Source organism: Lonchura striata, chromosome 3 (assembly GCF_046129695.1).
Source record: "Lonchura striata isolate bLonStr1 chromosome 3, bLonStr1.mat, whole genome shotgun sequence".
Taxonomy (NCBI): Eukaryota; Metazoa; Chordata; class Aves; order Passeriformes; family Estrildidae; genus Lonchura; species Lonchura striata.
This window is the reverse complement of record NC_134605.1, coordinates 36,264,198-36,286,406: the sequence shown is the minus strand read 5'-3', so window position 1 is coordinate 36,286,406 and position 22,209 is coordinate 36,264,198. Positions and strand designations below refer to the sequence as shown.

Genomic DNA, 22,209 nt, shown 5'->3' with positions numbered 1-22,209 from the left:
CTCCTGAGTTTCCTTTTCTCTATGCTAAACACCTCCAGCTCCCTCAGCCACTTTTCACAGAACTTAGGCTCCTGACCCTTCACCAGCTCCCCTGCCTTTCTCTGGTTGTGCTGCAGCACCTCAATGTCCTTTTGTAGTGAGGGGCTCAGAAGTGAACGCAGTACTCAATTGTGGCCTCACCAGTGCCAAATACAGGGGTTTTGGTGCCAACTGACTTAAAAGGCACTACTGAAGCTGCTTAATCTGACCTGAGCATATTTTCATAATAGTTTTTGTAATTCATCCATCCAAGAATCTGGTTTAGATGACAAAATGCAAGAATACTCTTCATCATCATCTGGTTGGTTGTTTTTAAGTTGCAACAAAGCATTTGAAGACTGAATCAAAGAATAGATAAAAAGTGAAAACTTTCATGTAAGTTTGAAATATATACTGAAAAAAGAGGTAGAGTGCTGACTTGACTCTTTCTAGGTGGTTGATATCAGCTCAATCTAGATGCTGTCAGATACATACCATGTTGCTATCCACACTGCAATAACTCTATATACTACATGAACTTTGGAAACAGTGGGTGACAGTTTTTTTGCTTCATTCGTGTGCTTTCTCTAAAAGTGCAAACACATGTTCTTTATGAGATCTCTAGTTGTAGTCTCAAAACATTTACTGACTTGGAAGTATGAAATAGAGCTGTTCATTGGGAGCAGGTTCTGCTGGCATAGAGTTCTTTGCTTGGCATTTAACTTCTATGTCTTCCCAGTCAGTTAGTCTAAGCAGAAGGAAATGCTGAGAGTAGTTGAAGTAGAAATCACACTGGATCTTGCTGAAGAATGGAAGCTGGAGGGAAAAGACTTAGAATGAATAGTCATGTAATTTACTTTTAAACCTGAACATGTGACCTCTTAGTCACATGAATAGATGCTTGCTGACTTGGTCCCTAAACAGAGGTTTGAGGTTTGAGTCTTCTGTTCTGCATTCCAAAGAAAAACTGTTAAAAAGAATGTCCCTCTCTGGGTTAGATGCTCTAGCTAGCCATTTTCCCCTAATTAATTTTAAAGAGGTGTTTGATAGAAGAGAGCTTCTTGGCAGCATTCTGATCTTAATAGCTTCTGAGAAAATGCATTGATTAGCCCTTTTGTTTTTAAAAGATTGCTGTAATTTTCAGTCATTATCTATAAGGAAATCCCTAATTTATTAAATCAGCATCATGGATTAAGAATTAAAGACCTGACTCTTCTATCACTTAAACTGGTGTTTTGTTGATGCTACCCAGGAGGACTATTTGAAAGACAAAGTGTAAGGTGTTCCAGTGGACTCTTAAAAGCATGTTTCTAGACCTCATTTATGAGATCAAAACTGATTCTTTTTGTTATTTGTACCGAGAATAAATTGCATTCTTGGAGTTTGGGTGATGAAAACAGTAAAAAAAATCTGATGAGTTTGTCTGAGAAATGGAAACTTAGATACCATTCCATATGCAATGTTTAGGTTGCATATTTTATAGATAGTCAAAAGAGAAAATTTCTCTGTGTCGTTTTCCACTTTTCAGAAAAAAATAATTTAAGCAGTGTCTCATTTCTTGTTCCTTTTGCAAGCAAGTGAGGTTAGTTGCCTTTGGATGATACTGCTTAAGTAGATTTAGTTTGCCTTAAAACAGCTCTATGAAGCTTTACTGAATTGAAGTTTGATGGCTGAATTAGGAAAGTGAGGAATTAATTACTTTCAGACAGTCCATTGTGTCTTAATAAAACTGTAATGCAATAATTATGTTTTATCAGGGTTATCTCAATATTTTTTTATTTCTGTGAAGTTTTATTTTAAAGACATGTCAGGAAGTAAATGATTTGCATAAATGTAACATTTTAATAAAGTTTGGCATCTGTCATAACGAAAAGGTAGCAAAAAAATTACTGGATTAATTGGTGGAAAAAAGACTAATTATTTTTGTTACGAAGTCTATCTGTCAGCTACTTTCTACAGTAGATTTATGTTGAGTATATCAAATAGTGAGTTTTCAGGTTTTCAGTAAATAAGCAGTGCTCTGGTTTTTATTTGTGGCTGCTGTTTTTATGTTTTATCCCATGGCTGACTGATCTCTGGGAATTACCTTAGTGTGATTCTGTGGGATAGAATTAAACAGGCAGACTAGCACAAAAATACTTGTGATCATTTTTGGCCAAGGACAGTAGGATAAACCCAGTCATCAGGGTCTTGGACACTGTAGAGTCTTTGAAACCATCCAGTTGCAGGTAGCTGGTTTCTTCTATTTTCACTGTTTTAAAGAAAGTTTCTGCCTTTTTCTCTTTAATTGTTTGGCTTTGTCTTCTGAGTCTTCATTGGAAGGATTGGAGAAGACAGCAGTGGTTCCTACTAGACAACATTTCTCATTCTGCTTGGCCTTCGAAAACAATGCCTTTGATCAAAGCCCAAGCTAGTAAATTGTCTGCTGCCCTAAGAATCATATCTTTAATAGGAAGGTTTGTTAAAGCTGGAAAAGCTTTTTGCGTGTATCATGACAGTGGTTACTACAATGAATAGAGGCCTGTTCTGCCATTCTGAGCGACAGCTGGTGTCAGCTGTGGTACTGAATAGTACAGCAAGATAAAGGGAACAAAAGGGCACACTTTGCTTGCTGATAATAGGCTGGGGACTGCCATATACTCTTAATATAAATTATACAATAATACTGATTCTTTCTTAAATTTTTCCTCACCTTCCTCGTGGTTGAAAAACTGGCTAAATAACTTCCGAAGGCGCTGCAGCAACTCTTGTGTGTGCTCTTCGCTGTGGCCAGCAGAGTCAGCAAAGAGCAGTAAAATAAATGTTTCAGGTCACTGATCTAGACTCAGTGCCTCACATAATGGGGTCTCATATAAACTAAAAGGATAGGCATAAAGATTTTTTTCATCAGTTAATTCTCTAGGCTGCTGACGGCTGCTGTTTTGTTATTGCATGCGACTGGCACATTCAGAAATACTGTCTCAGGGTTTCCTCCCTGGGAAAACTATTCCATGCCTCAGAGGGGGAAGCAGTGGAGGAGTGGAACAGGATGGCAGAAGCACCTCCTGTCTAACTGTATGCAGAATACCGGGGTTGTGTTTACTGAGAGATGAGTGTTCATTCTAGCAGTGGTGGTAGTGATGGTAGGGGGAGGTCAGTACAATATTTGATAAGTCAGAATTCTCTGCAGAGGACATTTCCTCTGAATGCTCAATTGCTAACATTGGACTGGACCTTTCCAAAATTACAAAAACATTTCATAAGTAACCTTAGGATTGATTCCTTTCTGGAAACACTTCTGGGTCACGGGTTAGTACTGTTATTGATGTTTCATTTCTGGGTTTATGGATTATAACTGACAGAATCAGTGTCAAGGAATAATTGAAGAAATTGTGTGTATTGTGCATAGCCAAGCATAAAAGCTAATTATTTTCTTGCCAAAATCAACTGTTATTTGAGTATGAGGGGAGAAGAAGACAATAAAGCTAGAATTAAGGGGCTGCTACCTCTTGTTTGGGGACCATAGCTGGGATAGCTTGTAGAGAAAAGCACATCTAACCAAGCTCTAAAGCTTGCCTTTACTTTGGAGCTGCTCTTGAAGATTACAGAGGTGGCAGTGTATGTCTCATGAAGTACAGACAATTCAAATAAAAATATAAGTTCATATTAAAGCTGTCATATAGTTCAAACCAAAATATTTGCTCATATTTTATCAATGAAAACTTTATAGGAGAGTATTGTTGTCCATGGAGTGGAGTCATATGCTCACAGGTTTTACAGAGTTAAGATTGAAACTTAAGAATTTGTTTTCAAATCCAAATGTGAATTGCTTCACAAATACAGTATTCTCTTTACACTGTTACTTTTGCAAATACTGGCATCAGGCCTTTTCCTACAATGGACTTATTTTTAATTTAAGTATAAGCATGAAGTTTGTTTTTAGTCTGTCTATAGAAATAAATGCACTATGTAACTGCTGATACTATTTGGTTTTGCAGGTTGTCTTCTGAATTTTGTGTCTGAAGGTATCCTCTTGCTTTCTCAGCAAATCATGGACATCGTTGGCTTTCTGAAGTCTCAATTCATTTGCCACCTTCTGATCTGCTACATATTTATAGTGTCAGGACTGATCATTAACTTCATTCAACTCTTTACACTTATACTTTGGCCAATCAACAAGCAACTGTTCAGGAAGATCAACTGCAGGCTGGCTTACTGCATTTCAAGCCGTAAGATTTCTTTTTTTTTTTTTTTTAATTTAAGTATTTTCATATTTTGTCTTGAGGAATTGGTAGAAAAGTTCTGGATTTCAAAGCCTTTATAAAGGTCATGTCTGCTTCCTACAGCACCTGCACTTGTATGAAGAGATGTGTGTATGCCTTGTTGAAATGTCTTCTTGTGCTGAAATATTTTGCTGTTTTATAGTGGGATACTTGCTTGACTTACTATGTTGAAGTAAGATTTCCTCTCATTTGGTTATCCATCATGTTTCATTAAACCAAATGAGAAATATTGACCAAATAATGCATCTCAGCAAGTTCAGCTATTACCTGTAGGCTTACAGTGTTAACAAATGACTTCCAATAATTCTTTCAATCTTTTTATCACCCATTATTTTGTTTATGATCTTGGTTTAAATGTTTCATGTGCAAATCCTATTCAGGACTGGGAAATAACAGAAAAAAAGGAAAAAGCCTCAATTCCATATGCTTTTTCCTAATGCCAGTTATAAACTGTTTTCTTTAAATACGGTTTTAGATCTTAAGCTGCATCTGTATGTATTCAGTATATGCATGTAGTTATAATGCAGAATACAGCAGGTAGCCTGTAATCATTTGAAAGAAGCAGGAATTGCAATGATACTGATTTTTCCGGGGGAGATGGGAGCATGAGCTCACTGCTGTGAGATGTGACAGTTTACTGCACTTGATGAAAACAGGTAATTCCAGTGGAATGAGTGACAGCTGTACCTGTTTGTTTGTTCTCTGTTAGTGGGATCTTCACCTGACAACAGTGCATTATCGCAGCATGTGCAGTTTTCTTGTTAGAATCAGTTTGCTTATATATTTACTTTGAAAGAGCTACAACTGCAGTTTCAGCAACTTTATTGTACTGCTGCTTCTGTCTTCCACATAACTGCATTAACTTAGAGCAGAGAGAATTCTCCACTGAAACTGTTACAGAAATGCTATAGGAATGCTATAGAAATACATTCAGTATTTAGGAGTGTACTGTTAAATGTGTTCACCTTCCAGAGATATTTCCCTGGACCTCTCTGAACCTCTGAAGTACTTTCTTAGAAGGAAACTGTTGAAAAATGTATGCTTTTTGTTGCTCCATAAAGATTATTCAGGTGTGATGTCCCTTTCAATGCTAAGTGACTTCTGGATGTTTTCATACTGGGGAAAACAACCCTCTCATATAGCATTTAACAGTTGTGCTGTAGAAATGAATCAAAATGGTTTCTTTCAAGTAACCTTTTCTACTACTAGGAACCTGAAATAGAAAATCATTGTTAGTATTCAAAATCAACTGTGAAGTAGAAATCTGTCACATGCCTCAACTTGGGGGCTACTTGGGATTATTTATCTTTCATCAGTGACTCTGATGAGCAATGATTCAAAGCATATTTTTAAAACATACTTTTGACTTAAATTTCAAGTGTGCCAGAGTTTATAGTCCCAAATAAATTGGGGATGCTGTTTTATTATTTCTGTAATGGAGAGAAGATGTTCCTTCTGAAAAATTTCTTTTTTGCTGTCTGTGTTTATGTCCCTGAAGTATTGAGTTTGCAAGTGCTATTCATTTGCATGTACAAAGTGTGGTATTGAATCTGGCCAGGTTTTTACCTTTAGCCTGGCAGCATAGTGTATGTTTGTAGCCATGGCATGTAGAAGATACTGTACAGCTGTATATAGGTATATATTATTATTTTTCATGCAATGCCATCTGGCCCATTCTTGCTTTTGGCTACTTAGTGCAGAGATACCAGATATTCTACAATCTTCAGGCTGAATCCTTCAGTTTAGCTCAATATAGTCTGATCTAGGGAATGGACAGTATGGAAGAGGGAGCAATCCTGAATGCTTGTTTGTCCTTGGTGGGGCAGATGGCTTTGTGCTCAGGGTTGCTGATCTAGTCTTCAGTGTTGATGTCACTGGAATAGGTTGTATTGTGAGGTTTTTGCCCAGTCATGCTCAGAATAAAGCATGTCTACGTTAAAGCCATTTATTTTGGTTTTACAACAGAGCAAGCTAGCATTTGATGAGTTACCCTTAGCTGAGTGATATTTGGAAAGGGGAAAATGATAGTTAATTTGAAAAACTATTTCAAATAACTAAAGACCAATTAATCAAAATAGATGTGTTTTTGAGGGCCACTGATGTGGTGACTAATAAGTCAGGTCTATATAGGTCTGATGAAAGTAATGGAAACAGCCTACAGTTGGAGACAATGAGGCTCAGCATTGGAGAATATAAAGAGGCATGTGCTTTTGCAGTGGTGACAAGAATCATGTTGTCTTGAGAGCTTGATACAGCCTGAGTCACCAAGTCAACCAAAGAGTGAAATAGAGCAGGCATGGTTTAGTTGAAAAATGAAATGAAAGCAGCAGTTGTCCTTAGATCCTGCAAGTTCAGTTGTTTTCCATTTGATGTCAACGGTAGAGATAAATGGCTCCATGAAATTGAAGAGTTATTTTGTCTTTGATGCTGTGCCCTTTGGGCAAGGTGGGGGTTTTTGTATTTCAAGTAGTGGTATTTTCTTACACCCTTTTTCTTCCTACCTCCTTCCTAGTATAAGGACGTAATATTCTTACTTCTCCTCATGCACTGTCTGCTGTCATAATGTATATGGGAAGCTAAAGTTCTATTGTGATTAATGACTTGTCCTCACTTGAGTAGTACAGCTTGAGTTGGACTGCTTCTCTGTTCACATGGATCAAACCAAACTAGCTTGAGTTAAAGTATTCATGGAATCATTAAGGTTGGAAAAGACCCTTATGACTGAGTCCAACTGTCAGCTTGGAACTGCCAAATCCACTGCTAAACCATGTCTCTAATAGCCACATCTACACATCTTATAAATATCTCCAAGGATAATGACTCAATCCTAGGCAGCCTGTTCCAATGCTTGATAACCCTTTCCATAAAGAATGTTTCCAAAATATCCAATCTAAACCTTTCTGGGTGCAGTTTGAATCCATTTCCTCTTGTCCTGTCACTTTTTACTTGGGAAAAGAGGCCAACCCTCACTTTACTACAGCCTCCTTTCAGGTAGCTGTAGTGAATGATAAGGTCTCCCCTGATCCTCCTTTTCTCCCTCAGTTGCTCCTCATAAGACTTGTGCCACAGACCCTACAGCAGCTCCATGCCATGAACTGGCTGCATGGAGTATCTGTGGTTTGGTAGTTGAGCACAGGTAGCTGTGCAGGCTGCTGCTTCTCTGCTGTGAGTTTGGCACCTGCACTACAGCTTCTTACCATAACTGCTGACAGCCCAGAAGGCTAAAGCCACACACGTCAAACTTCTCATCAATGCAAGTTGAAGAGTTAAAAACCTGTTTTCCAGTTTGAATTGACAGAAGGATTAACTAGAGCAATAACTTGCTTTTAATGAAACAAAGCAGGTATAATGGCGTATACCAAGTTGCCTTCAGCAGCTGATGATGCGAAGTTATTGCCATTCTTGAAACCAATTGTGAGACAACAGGGTGAGCTTAGCTTCTCAACTGACCTACTCCAATATGTAATAGCATTGGGGATGCTCGCCAAAGGGTGTGTTATCCATTCCCCATATTGAGGTTTGGGTTGCTTTTATATCTCCAAGATACTTCTCATATTTTACTATGAATAAACTCGTCCTGTTTGATCCTGTTATCCCATTTGACAAATATGTACAGAATAATGGTTAGTTCTAGTCCTGTGCCCTCTGTATGTCTTGATCTTTACTGAAGAGAGTTGTTGCAAAGAGTGGACATTCAGATTCAAAAGAACAAACTTTTGTCTGTGCTTGAGCCAAATCATTGGTAAGGGTTATGCACCCTCTTTCATGTTTAAACAAACAAACAAAAAAAAAACCCAAAACAAACAAAGAGCAAAAGAAACCACACACACAATTATTAGAACCTAATAATCCTCCCAAAATAAAAACAGGACATCAAAATCTTAGGGCTTCTAAATTGCAGGAAATATCTTCTGGCTTTAAATATATATTAATGGATGGGTTCAGCTGCCTGTTAACTCCCCCTTTTGTAAAATGACAACCCGGGTAAAATCCCTCATACAGAAATCAACAGAGTGCACCCTAATAAGGAAATTGAACACTACAAGCCTCAATAGGGTGATAACGGTAAAAATTTCAAATATAAGCATGCTTGGAAGTTGGCTTAAGAGGAAAGGTTGGGCAAGCAATCCATCTTGGGTTTTATTTTGAAATAATTTAGGAACATTTTGTCCTCAGTTTCTTCTTCTAAAAGACAGAGAATCAAGGTAGGAAGCACTTAGTATGGAATACATCACAGTTCTCATAGAAGCTGATTGTACCTGAATTGGAAAAGTTGGAAATACATCTTATTCCTCCCTCTTACATCATAGCAAACCACCCCAAGGGGTACACACAGCTTTTTCTGCAGTAGCTTGTAAAGTTGGCCAAACACATAGAAGGAACTTGGATTCACGCTATATGTACACATGGCTGCTCAGCTTGCTGGGCAATGGGAAAGCGGTTTGTGCTTCCCAAATCAGTTTGTGCTTGCTTGGCTGTTAAAGTGCAACCCCAGGTAAAGTAGAGTGTACTGGGATCCTGTGGACTGTTCAGGACATGTGCCTGGACTGTGAGAATACAGGGTACATGGCTTCTTTAGAGATGCTGAGTGGAGGTATTAGCCTGTGAGTAGAGCAGTGTTGTTATCTTGTCCTCTTGCTGCCACTGTACTGGGGGAAAATGAGCTTCTTGTGCTCCCAGGGTGAGTGGCAGACTGGCTTCCTACTGACTGCACCAGGTGAATGTTGCATAAACAGAATACCTGGCAGTGATGACATGGTCATGTAGACGTGTGCACAAGGGCCTTAAAATCACCCAATTTAGCTTCTAATCTGCCTTCATAAATAAATTATAGTAGTACTAATACCTATTGTTGTGCCGTGAAAGGGATGCTATTACACCTGTGGGTAAAGTTACATTATATAGGCTGCAGTTTGTAGATCCTGCTGAGGAGAAGGCGCTTGTTTGCATAGAATGAGGCACCCTGATGCCTGTTCATTGACTGCAGCAAAGGCAAGATGGAAACTCATTATTCTTATAACTGAGCTTCCTAGAAACAAAACCAGACAAAATTGAGAACTGCTTCAAGTTTCATCATCTTGTCTGACTTACAACACAGTAAAGCTAATTCCTTCCATGTACTACTCTAGGTTTTGCAATGTGAAGACTGAATATCTGAGTGAGGCTTTGTGGTGGTATGTGGCCATGGTAATCCTCAATCCTTTGTTTCTTGGAGTTTAGAGGAGCCCTCAGCTATTTTACTTGTTTGTATGAAGATGGTGCTGAGGCAGGGAGAATTCTTGCCTCTGGTGCAATTTAGTAGTTGAGAAGGGCTGGAAAGCAAGAGGTACACAGAGAAGTATGACTTTCTTCTTCTTCCACTTCTCCTTACCACCATCTTATGCTGCAGAGGAAGTAGTCTGCTATTGTCAAAGTATGTCACAGTGTTCTTAACACAGTTCTATAGTATTTTATTTATAAAGCAACCTGAGTTATGCTTGTCAGTGTTGATATAGCGAAGAGTTTTTGAAGGACACTTTGGACTGCTTTCTTAACCTCTCTGAAATTTTGTTTTGAGTAATCTGTGCAAAATGTGTTTTTTCTCAAGAGCTGCTTTTCTACACAAGCCTTTGTTATCTTAGTTCTACACGCCACATCCACACAAAGCCACTGGTGAAGATTATGGAAAGTTTACAACAACAACTGGGGGAAAGCTGGAGGCCAGATTTTATAGTCTCTCAAAGGGAAGATGTTGATTTTATTTGTTAGAAAACTAGACCATCACCTTAGCCTTCTCTTTTTCTCTAAAAGCCCATATTAGTTTAAATGAAGATAAACTCTAGAAAAAATAAACTTTAGTAGAAATCATCTACCCTAAAGTGTCATCTATTCTAATTCATTAATGTCTTCCTTCAGCCTGTCTCCTAAACCTTTTTGTACCTGTTTGTACTTACGACAGTGCTTCTGGTTTTCTGAACAATTCTCCACTTAGCCTAAACCTTGACTTTCTCTACTTTAATTTGGAAAGACAGAAGGAGGAATTACTGCACCAGGTTTTCCATTCTTTTACTGGTAGAGTATGTGTGCACTGTGTGTGCATGTGTTGGTTGCATCCATCAGAGCTTGAACTTTTTTTCCAGATTGTGTTTGTGGAATTGCATTAATTGCTATGAATAAGTCCTCCTCAGTGCCTAGCATATGCCTCCATATTTTCCCTACTGTCAATAAATTGCTGTATCAACTAATAACATTTCAGTCCTTCTCATTTTGTGTCACTTGCACGTGATTGTTACTCTCTTTTCATAGACGTTCAAGTATTGGCAGTGAGCTTGAATGGATCATAGAAGACTGTATGCTAATTGCAGGCATACTGTGTGAGTGTGGTGAAGGTGTGTTTGAATGACATCTGTGCATGACCTTTACCAGAGTTCCTCGTTCAGCCTACAAGGGATATGATCTGTTATGCTCAGCTCTCAGGAGAAAGGGACTGCTTTCTTTGAAAATAAATGTGAAAAAAACTTTTGATACTGATGCTTTCTCTACAAGACTAGTGAAAAGCTAGAGAGGCATTTAGTCTGGCCTTTAATGAAAAGGGCATCTCCACTGTCACTGATACTATTTTGTTATTGCTGGAGCCTTTGTAGAGGTCACTTGTCTTCATTTTCCCATTTTCCTTTTTTTTTTTTTTTTTTTTTTTTTTTTTTTTTTTTGTTGTTGTTGTTGCATTTGATTCCTGAAGAAGTATGATGCTGATAGTCTGCAGACTGGAAAGAGGTGGCAGGGTGAACAGCATTCTGTTCGGTGTCTAGCATCACACATAACATAGCACAGAATCTGAAGATGTTCTGATGCTACAGTTGTTTATTCATTAAGGGTGAATATCACAATCAAAAGATCATTTCCTATTTGTAGAAACCACATTTTAGGAATAGGCTTGATCTTATTGCTGAAATGGAAGAATAGTCCCTTGATGATGTGGAAACTTCATGCCGAGATGCAGAGAGCAGCTCAGTCATCACCAGTTACAAGCTAGCAGTAATCCAGCCCTCTCCAGGGAAGCACAGAACCTCCACAGGAAGGACTAGTCTGGGAACTCTGAATTCCTGGTGTTCAGTCAGGGAAGAGATCTGCTGGTGTAATGTCCTAGTGAGGTGCATTGTCTTCTCTCATTTGGTCTTGGTTTCCTACATCTTTTACCCCCTCCCACTCCCTTCTGGGCAATGTGCATCCCTGAAAGTGTATGTCTAAGTGATTTTTCCTCATCCAGAATCATAGTCATATACCAGCAAGTTTTCATGGAGTAGGTTTTCAGGTCCTGTAATGGGAATTTCAGCAGCTGGGCCAGTGAAAGTATCTGGTATCTGACTACTTTCTTGCAGGAGGATTTCCAAGCCCATAGGAACCAGTATGTCCTTTCAGCAGATACTTGAGGTTTTTCAGTGTGACACTTGAGACGAAAGAGCTTCTGAGTGCACATGCTTGGCACCCTATGTGGCTAGGTGTTTGTTTCCTGTGACTTGCTTGCAACCTTCAGATGAAGGTTTCTTACATAAGGATTGTATTGTTTTCTCACTTCTGAGACTGTTGCTGAATTTTCTTTACATCTTTACATCGATTTTGGAGTTGTATATGATAAACATGTTTCATCCAACACCATATTCAGAAGGAGGAATCCTTTAACTGCGAATAAGAAACCAAATAAAAATGTGTGCAAAATAATTTTTTCATCTACTTGGTGTCAGAAAGGCAGTTACCTCTTTTCCAGACCCATTTTGTTCCTTGCCAAAATGCAATTTGAAACAAAATAAGGAACCAGAAGGAAATTGCAATGCAATTTTTTGTGTACAGATTGTTTTGCTCTTCACTTAGCACACCTTTATTAGTATGGTTCTTCTGTGTGCTTTTTTCTGTGCTCATGCAAATTGCACTGGAGTGTCAATAACTAACATTCCTTTTCTCTCATGATTCTAAGTTCACTTAGTTGTGTTTCTAAATTGTATCTCCTGTATATTGCGTCTCCAGGTGTGCGTTTTCTTTGAAAAAAAAGAAAAGTAAGTGGGCTTCCTAATACATGAGAGATTTTTTGTTATACATAAATTTTGCACTGCTTTTATGGTGTACTTATATGACCCTGTTTAAATGGTCCCCAGATCAATATGTACTGCTAATGAAATATTGTGATGAGTGAATGTATCTGCCTGCGTTAGGTAAGGAAATATAAATAGTGATCATACCAACTCAGTTTCTTGATAGCACTTCCTTTAGAAGCTTAACCACTTTTGCTATTCCTTATACAAAGACAAAAAATAGGGAGAGAGATGTTAAGCTTGCAGTATTCAGAAAAATGCTTGCATTGTATGGATTGGGTTATATTTTTACCTACCTAAATATATCAATTAAACTTTATTGTTTGAGCATATACTGCCTTTTGTGCACATGAGGGAGGGAGATACAGGCAAAATAATTGACATACCTCTTTATGTACTTAATCTATCTAGTTTAAAACTGAGACCATAGTGCATTTTCCTTTTAGTAGTACAGTATCTTTTCAATTTTTTTAAATACAAAGAGTTCAGAAAATATTTATTTTGATTAAAACTTACCATGAAACTTGTCTCTCTTATGTCTTCATAGGCTCTTCATTAATTTGTGCTTAAAATTCAGGGTTTCTTGAAAGGTGATTTAAATTTCTTTGGTTGCACAGTGATAGCTTGTAGCTTCTTCTAGGTACATGCAGTTGTCAGGTGAGAATTAGAAAAACTTGAATGGCATATCCATGAATCTTTGAGGTGTGATAGATTTCTTCATGTGGAAATGAAATGATGGTTGAGAAACAGATAATTATGCAAGTGCAGGTGAGCAGAGCAGCAAACAATGTCCCAGAAGCAGCCCAAGCTCTGTGGGTTACACTGTTTGATTTAGTGACTTAATATTTTTGGGAAAGAGCTGTCCTATGCTGTTACTCAGTGTATGTACCAGGTAAATAAGTCCTTGAAAAGTTCTTTTTCTGTGTTGGAAAGGTGGGGATGGGAATGGGACCTCTTTTAAGAGAGTGGTATGCTAAGTTCCTCCTCTGTTGCATAGGATATTGGAGTGCCATAGGAATCTTCAGGACTACTTTTCAAAGGTGATTCCTGTGAACGGTATTAGAAAGTGGAAAATAATGTTGAGTGCTTTACCCTAAATAGTGTGGGAATGATAATGCTGTCTTTGACCTTCATATAGAGTCAGGATGCTGGAGTCTCTCCTTCATTTCCAACTTGTGTCACTGATTTCTTGCTGGGCAAAAGTCCTGGAATCATGATAGCATTTTTAAGCAAGGAAGACTTAAAAAAGGAAGAGGAAGATTGTCTGCTTTCATATATGAGCAGTGCCTGTTGCAGGTGGGTGATTCTGTAGGATGCCTTTTCTTGAGACAAAAAATAAATGCTAGTAGAGGAAACCTCTAAGACCAAGTTGTCTGTCTGGAAGCCCACCATTACTGATTATTGGTATTGTGTTTGGAGGGTCATTCTGCTGCTCTCTTCACTGCTTCTTTAGGCCTTCAACAAGGAGTTTTGTGCTGACTTTTGTGGGCTGTCCAGGTGGACAAAGCAGCAGCAGGAAATGCATGGTGGATTGTCATCTTCGCTGACTGGTCCCGTTACCATGCCAGGAACTGCGGGTTTGTTGAAAAGTGGGAGTACTGCAAAATTCATTGGGGAAGAAGGATAAGGGGAGCCTTCAGATGTGAGACAAATATCTCTGACACGTGGCTGTTAAATAATTAATTTTCCCAAAGGGTTTGAAAAGAGCATTTCAGAACACTGCTGCAGATCTGTATGTGTATTAAACCCATTGTACTTGTGAGGCTGGCTTTGTTCCACATGCTGTGTAACTTGGAGAGAAGAAGCTGTTTTGTAGGCAGATTGTGTCAGGATAAAAGACAGAAAAAAAGCTGTGAAATTAAATGTTTGAAGTATGCAGCTATTTTTTGTTGTTTTTTTTTTTTTTCCTGAAGGGATGGTTGCTTTATAACTTGCAGCATGGAGATAGTTTAAAAGGAACAGTGGTTAAAGAAATGAACAGAACTTGTTTCCATATTTCTCCACTCCTCTTGTTCAGAATTACACTAGAGAAGGAAGGATCACTTGAAAGATTTTTCAAGAATACATATGCTGACTTAAAATTTCTTCTTCATGTGAAGAAATACTGGATTTTACATTTCGTGGATGTTAGGTTAGGAGGAGAGAATCTATTTGATAAACTTGAATGATGTGTATGTGTTTTGAGAGGGAAGGCAGAATGGGAATGGGAACTGGAGTGAAGCTTGCAAGTGAGGTGGTGTGCCAGAACTGGAAGGGTCCTGTGCAAGGGTTGTGCCCAGATCAAATGCTGGTTCAAATACTGGAGACATGCCTTAATTTACAGGTCTTAACCACAAGTTTGTGACTCCTATCATAGCCCCTATGAGGAAAGCCTACCCTGGCTTTCTGTATGTCATGAAGGCTTGTGCATTTAAGATCTTGCATTAAATCTGATTCTAATCTTGATTCCCAAAGCAATTTCATCTTGGGTGCATAACAGGAATGCTGGCTTGGCCATATTAAACTGTTTGTAGTTTATTTTGTTTTGTATGTTTCATTGAGAAACCACTGATGACAACCCATTAAAAAGGATGAATCCCCTTTTCATCAGTAGTGTTTTGTTGTTTTAATCTTATAAGAAAATCAAATGGATCTTGGTCATGGAGCTGAGACACAGCAAGCATAAAGGCTGTATTGTGTCATATAGCCATAATATTTCAATAAAGCAACATATTTTTCACTTAGTGCATTAGCCACTTTATGCACATGTATATGCATGCTTTAATTCTACGACTAAGTAAGCACTGAGGTAAAATTGCTAGGAAGATTAAAGCACAGATACAGCTTTAGCTTTGTAGTAGGTGTGATGAGTCTAATCCTTATTTTGTGTAACTCAGCATGGTGTTAACAGTAACTAGACCAGAGACAAAGTTTATTTTTATGCCAGTTGAGAATCTGGCCAGTTTAAGTAAATATCAGTGTGTGTTTGAGGGAAATAAAGAACAGTGAAGGGAAAAAATCTGCATACCATCGGTCTGTGGTTTGGTTTTTAACACACAATACATTTGGGCTCTCTCCTTATCTGTGATTTTTATCTTGAAGTATGTTGTCAAATTAGTAAGTGTTGGGTAGAGGTGATTTGTTACCAACTTTAAAATGAAAGCTTTGTTTGTATTTTAATATTCAAAATGCCACACTTCATGAAGTGTTCCTTTAGCATATCATTCTAGTCACAGGATGCTTCTGTGTAGTGCATGGCTTTAAGCAATTACCTGTGAGCTCCTCTTTCAGCAACCTGTGTGTGCCCTGTGCTCTGCCTTGCATGTTTACCTGAAGACTGGTTCTGTACATTGCACACCCTGCATTAGCTCTCTACATCTAAGGGGTGAGCAGTGGGCTCTGGCCAACCTAGGACTCCCTCTGTCTCCCTTCCGAGGAATGGTAGATGGCAGGTGAAATGCTCCTTCCTGTCCACATTCCTTGTTGTGTTGGTTTTTTGATAAATGGCCAGCTCTGATTTGCAAAAATGAGGTGTATTTTAAAACAGCATTTTGAATCTTCTTTTAGATTTATTTTTTCATTGCTGTTCAGCTTCTTCAGTAAGCGTGGAGAGAGGCCTTGCTCTTCAGATTTGATGCTGGACCCTCAGTAGAAGACTACTCTTTCTCTTCAGGAGTATGTGCTTCTTGCATTAAGTTCAAAACTCAGCGTCTTCCATGTTGACCCTTGAAATCTGCTCACTTACCCACTCCTTCACTATATCAAGGAACAATCTGATACGCTGCAACGTGTAGATTTGGAAGGCTGTGGGTTGAGTTTTTCCTTGTGGAAGCCTCCATGCAAGCTTTATCCCACAAAGGCAGGCTGTTGGAAAAACCTTTGCATGACTTCTAGCTGAAGCTAGAAGGTTGTCTCACAAGCTTCTCAGTCACACCCTTGGCAGTCAGAAAAAAGCTGAAATGAATGATGATCACAGCAGCCTATGACATGAGTGATTTCTGTCCTTTAGCTGAAAAAGCTGATCTTTCTTTCACTGCAATTGCATTACTTGGCAATTCCTCTTGGAGAAAGATTTGAACTGGTTTGAAAAGAAAGAAAGAAAGATTTGAAATTACACCATTTTCAAGTAACAAACCCCTAATTAGACAGGACCTCAAGGCTCTTCCTGTTCCTTTTTCTTAGTTCTACTGTGGTGCAAGATGTGGCAAAGACGTTAATCAGCAGTATTGATACCAGAGGAGGTTCTTGTCTAAGCCTTCAAATACAGCTCAGTCAACTCAAATTCTAAATAGTGTTTATTTGGATTTGCTTTCTTCTTTCCAGCTTTTTATGCAAGACTTTAGAGGAGATCCAAATGGCCTGCATAGAACCACAAGGACCTCTGACACAGTGCCAGCTGACAGCCTGAAAGGTGCGGTCTGCACTTGATAGATCTGATAGAGCTGATCCTGTTACTGTGCTTCTCTTAATTTTGCTTGTCTGAAATCCTGTGAGAAGTCTGGATGGCCTTCAGGAAGAGTTCTTTCTAAAAAGCTGTAGGTGTTCCTTAGCAAAGAGGAAGTGTCAGCCTGCATGAGTTAAAGGCTGAGTATTCTGATCCATAGTAAATCAGTAGTGTGTATGGCCTGAAAGGTAGGAAGCCCCTGTTGTTTTGCAAGCTGGTAAATGCTGCATCCAAGTCAGTGAGTCACATGGTTCCTGTGTGTCTTTCATTTTGAGAAAGCTGAGGCAACGAAGGTGGTAAAGGTAATTCAGAAAGGAATAAATCTAAATTCAAGGAAATTGACTTGCAATGGGTTGCCTTTTTCTTTTCCTGGGATTCATTTACAGTTTTTTCAGTCTGTTGTGGAATAATATTTTGGTATGTGGTATACTTTATGTAATATTGTATGCCTTTGTTAAATCTTGAAAAGTTTCCTTCTTTTTTTTTTTTTTTTCCTGTGATGCCAAAAATACTTGTGATAAAGTTGACAGAAATATCAGTAGTGCATATGCATATAATTTTGTGATACTTCTCTACTCGTGACATGTGCATGACTTCTTTGTATGACAGATCTTTATTTTACTACTACTACAAGTCAGATTGTGCCTTTTAAACTGTTTCTCCTGTATAAACCTGGAATGGTGTGTCTGGCTGCTACTCTTCATAATTTTCTAAGCACTGAATATGAAAATGGCTTGGGTTGCCAGAGAAGCACAGCCTGACTTTTGTAACTTCCAGAGGTTCTCTTTCTGTAAAATGAATAGATGAGGGTAAGCTCAAAGCCTGTGATGATGCAAGACTTCAGTGAACTATGTAAGATAAACCTGTTTTCTAGGAAGATTATTCAACACAAATAGTTCTAAGAGTACAACACTGTTGCTTGCACCAGATATGAAAAAACAAAAAGCTTATTACCTCTTTTTGCAGAATTTTTGCACTTATACTGAGCCACTGGGACTACAAAGCAGGAAGATGGTAAAAGCTTTTTTTTTGTGGATACCCTTTCAGTTCAAGCAATGAGAGATTAAACAAGCAAATAACTCATTTGCATCCTCATCTGCTGGAGAACATGATCTGCAGGCTATCTGAGCAGGTTGTGATGTTCCAGTAGTAGATTAGTTGTGTAAAAGCTTTGAGGAAAGAGAAGGGCAAGCACAATCAAGCTAAATGTGGATTGAGAGGCACTAGTGTCCTTAAGTGTGGTGTAATATTGTTGTATACTTTGGGTCTATGTCTGTCTTAATAGAATGTGCACTTTCTCATATGTATTATATTCTTCAGTGAGAAAAATGGGGATTTTTGTATATTTATATATTTGGGTAACAATCGTCTTGAAAGGTTACAGGCTGCACCCAGGACAAAAATCACCGCTTGATACTTGATAGGTATATTTGATCCGTAGTACTTTATTTTTAATTCATGAAAGCCATTTGTTTGATTTGTAATTTCTGACCTTCTTGTTCCTTTAAAGAACATTTTGTGAAAGTCACTGATAGAGGGATTAAGAAGCTAAAATAAGCACTGGGACATAGTTCTTGTCTCTCAAGACCTCACGTGATGAGATGCTGTAAGATTACAGGCAGAGAGAGAGAATTCATAGAATGCAAGTGCAAATGAGTAATGGTTTTGTTCTGAACAGTGTTCTCAGTGATGGAGGTTCTATGGTTATTCACCATTAATTCTGATTATATAGTACAGGTGCTTTGTCATGTTTTTTCTTCCATTATTGAAATTCAGGTAGAATAACTTGTGCATAAGAAGGCTAAGTAGAAGTTATATGCCTTGACTTGAGTCTATATATTAATAGTTTTAATATTATTGTTATTAATATAATTTGCTATTAAAATATAATATCATATCTAGAAATATGTCAATATTTCAACTGAGCGCACCAGTTATCTAAAATCAAAATCCAAATTTAAACATTACTGGAAAAGTATAGAAACCTTGGAAGCCTTTAGCCCTGGTTTTCTTGTTCTGCAGACACCATAGTTCCTTCTTTTTATCTATTTACAACTCTAGGAAATGAAATTCTTGATAACAGGAGGTTTTATTTAAAAACACTGCATATTTTCTTAGGATTTAATAAATCTTTTGTTTGGTTTCTTTTATTCATTTTTCCTATTTGTGCTGAAGATTACTTGCTTTGGTAACTCAGATTTTTGTAACATCAGTCATTTTTCTCAGAGATAAAGTCATGTCAATTTTTGTGAGCAGCTGAAAATGCAGGTTAAATGTGATGATGGCAGGGATTTAAAGCATCAAAATAATAGGACTTTCTCTCTTGTTCTGAAATGCTTTCCTTCTAAAGCCCAAAATTTTCATTTGAAACTAAGGAGGATATAGAAATAAAGGCTATTGCAAGAATACATGCAAGAAGGAGAAAGATTGTGTGAGAAGAAGTTTTCTTACTAAATACGTCAGTTAAACATGATTCACTTGAGTCAAATAACTGCCGTAATGCACATGGCAAGATAAATCCAGTCCCATGAGTGTGTGTACTTTTGTTCTGAATGAAAGCGTGAGACCTGAGTGTGGACAGTGCTGATCACCCTATAATTGAGGACATGCTAATGATTCATGTCAAAGAAGTCAATCATGATTCAGTAAATGCAAGTTAAGTCTGACATCTATAAACTTGGTTCATGTTTGCTTATTTGGATACTCAAATTTTGAGGTCCTGGCCTCCTGGAAGGTAATTTTCAGTAGAGAATTCCCTTGGGAAAGGTTTCTGTCTGGTGCTGCCCTGCTTATACAGAAGCCTTTGCCGATTGCTACAAGATACTGTCCATGTCCAGTGAATACTCATTGTAGCCTGGGGTAGCAGAGTGTTTCTCAGTCTGCAGTGTGCTTCTCAAGCAGTCATGGAAGAGAGGAGAAAGGTCTGTAAGGCAGTCTGTTTGGAAAATCTCCTTTTCTTTCCTAGTTACAGAGAATAGGACTAGAAAGGAGTTCCTGAATCATTGGATTTCTAGCAATGGTATCATACAGTGTTTTAAAGATGATTTAATTTTTTTTTACAATTTACAAAGCTGCTATGCCTTTTTATCTGACAAAGTAATCAGAACAATCTTCAGAATATTGGATGCCTGTAATTTCAGTCACTTTAGACATGAATGTTCTTGTGCTAGTGGTATTTAGCTTAAATTGTTCCTTTTCTGTACTGTTAACTTTCTTTATCCCTAAGCCTTATTTGTGGGGACCCCACCCAGTCCTCTTCTAGCATTTGTTTTAAAGCTCCAATGACCCAAACTTTTCTGCTTTCAGGTCATCCTGACAGACCTGATCTGCATCTGCTTTGTTCCAGTGTTTCCTTCCTGAGCATGGATGTCTGGTACTGGTGTGCCGGCCCAGAGAGTCTCTCCATGATGCAATGCAATTCCGTTCTCTCCAAGAGCAAACATCCTTATGCCATCGTTTTCAGTCTTAGGACTGCATAATATAAATGGAGCAGAAATGTTCAGTGGCAAAATAATGTTCCCAGATAATTCTCTTCTCTCATGTCCAAATTATGAGGCTCTATTTTTATTAGTTCTGCAAGATATGATGCAATGATGCATCCCATCAAAATTAATTCCATTTATGTTAACTTACCTCTCAAGGTCATCTGATTCTTAAACTCTATTCTGACTTTGTATCATTCACAAAGTTTATTAATAGGAATTTATTTTATTGTACTACGTGAATGGCCTTACATTGCTTAGAAGTGGTAGATTTCAAGTTCTTTTTTCCTGGCCTTTCTGGCATCAGCAAAATACTTGAAAAGAAATGGTAGAAACTTGAATACCTGATGGTGAGTACTTTTTTATTTGGTGTTTTATGAGGCCAGATTTGTAACCACTCTGTACCTACTAGATTTGATTTTTTGATTCTATCATTTTAAGATGACACTTACTTAAAATTAATGTAGGTCACCTTGCTTTCATTCAGGCTTCTGTTTTGGGATTTAGACAGCAATATGCCACCCTAACCATACAAATGAGAACTGGAGAAACATAGTATGTACTGTTCACTTTAAGCTTCCTTGCTTCAGCATCTCCATCAGTGGGACACAGAAGTTACCCCCGGGGTAAGGTATAATGTGGGGTCATATTTAATGAAGGCGCAACAGGAGAGGGATGTGTGGTACATCACACGATGTTTTGTTTTGTCCGAGGTGAGTCTGTGTGCCAGAATAATAAAGTTGTTTATCTCTTTAGAAAGTGATTGCTGTTCAAGCCCAAACTAATCAGTTAAGGGCTGTCAAATTCTGCATTACTGATCACTGCAGAACACTTATTAACACCTTATTTTAAGTTTTTCACCTACTGGTTTCTTCTCTCAGCACTTATCTCTTCTGCCTGTCTGTGTTTGTACAGATGAATGTCCTAGGCTTCCTGGTTTGTGTACATCAAATACTAAATCATTTATTAAAAAAACATAATCTACTATTCATGGAACCTGACACCAGCTACTGCTTGCTGAGATAAGATGCTTCCTTCTACTGAGGACAGAGCAGAAATTTTCATGGTATTTCTTACCCAGAAAATCCACTTTGTAGTGCAGACGTCATGTAACATTTGTGACGTAACCACTCGGAGTATAATTCTCCAGAGTTTCGTCTGCATCGTAACAAGCCACCTCAGCAGAACATATTGTTGATGTGCATGTGTCATGGGTTAATTCTGTCCAGGTGTCAGGCACCTACCAAAGCCTCTCACTCATTCCCCTCTGCAGCTGGACAGAGGAGAGAAAATTAAACAAAGTGGTCATGAGTTGAGGTAAGAACCACGAGAGAGATTGCACAGGCAGAACAGGCTCAACTTGGAGATATGAAGTGAATTTTTTACTAGCAAAATGAGAGCAGGATAATGAGAAGTAAAAGAAACCCTTAAAAACACTTCCCCCCACCCCTCCCTCCTTCCCAGATCTACCCCCTGCCCCAGTGGTACAAGAAGACAGGGAATGGGGGTTATGGCCAGTTTCTCACCTGTGGTTTCTCTCACTGATCAGTGACAGGAGTTGTTCCCCTGCTGCACTGTGGGGTCCCTCCCACAGGGGTCAGTTCTCCATTAACTTCTCCAACGTGAGTCCATCTCACGAGTAGCAGCTCCCTGTGAACTGGTGCGATGTGAGTCCATCCCATGGGCAACAATCCTCCCAAAACTGCTGCAGCATGAGTCACTCTCCCATGGGGTACAGTTCTTCAAGGACAGGCTGCTCTAGCATGGGAGCAGGGCCCCTCTCTCCATGGGTCTCAGCCTCCTCTCAGGCATCCCCCTGCTCTGGTGTGGGGTTCCTCCACAGGCTGTGGGTTTGGTGGGAATTGCTTTTGAGCAGTGCTGTTGGACAGACATTGTGAACTACTGTGACAGGCACTGCCTGTCCTCATGGTTAACAGGAGGCTCTAGCATATTTGGTC

The 22,209-nt window shown here is 38.6% G+C and overlaps 1 protein-coding gene across 2 annotated transcripts in view; it reads left to right on the top strand.

The window, feature by feature from the left end:
- The window catches only part of AGPAT4 (1-acylglycerol-3-phosphate O-acyltransferase 4), a 71,460-nt gene that overhangs the window by 9,983 nt on the left and 39,268 nt on the right, over window positions 1-22,209 (top strand). For both annotated transcript variants that reach the window (XM_021544138.2, XM_021544139.2), the window contains exon 2: window positions 3,996-4,226. In XM_021544138.2, the coding sequence (XP_021399813.1) occupies window positions 4,049-4,226 (178 nt within the window). In that variant the 5' untranslated portion in view covers window positions 3,996-4,048. The remainder of the gene's footprint in view (window positions 1-3,995; window positions 4,227-22,209) is intronic.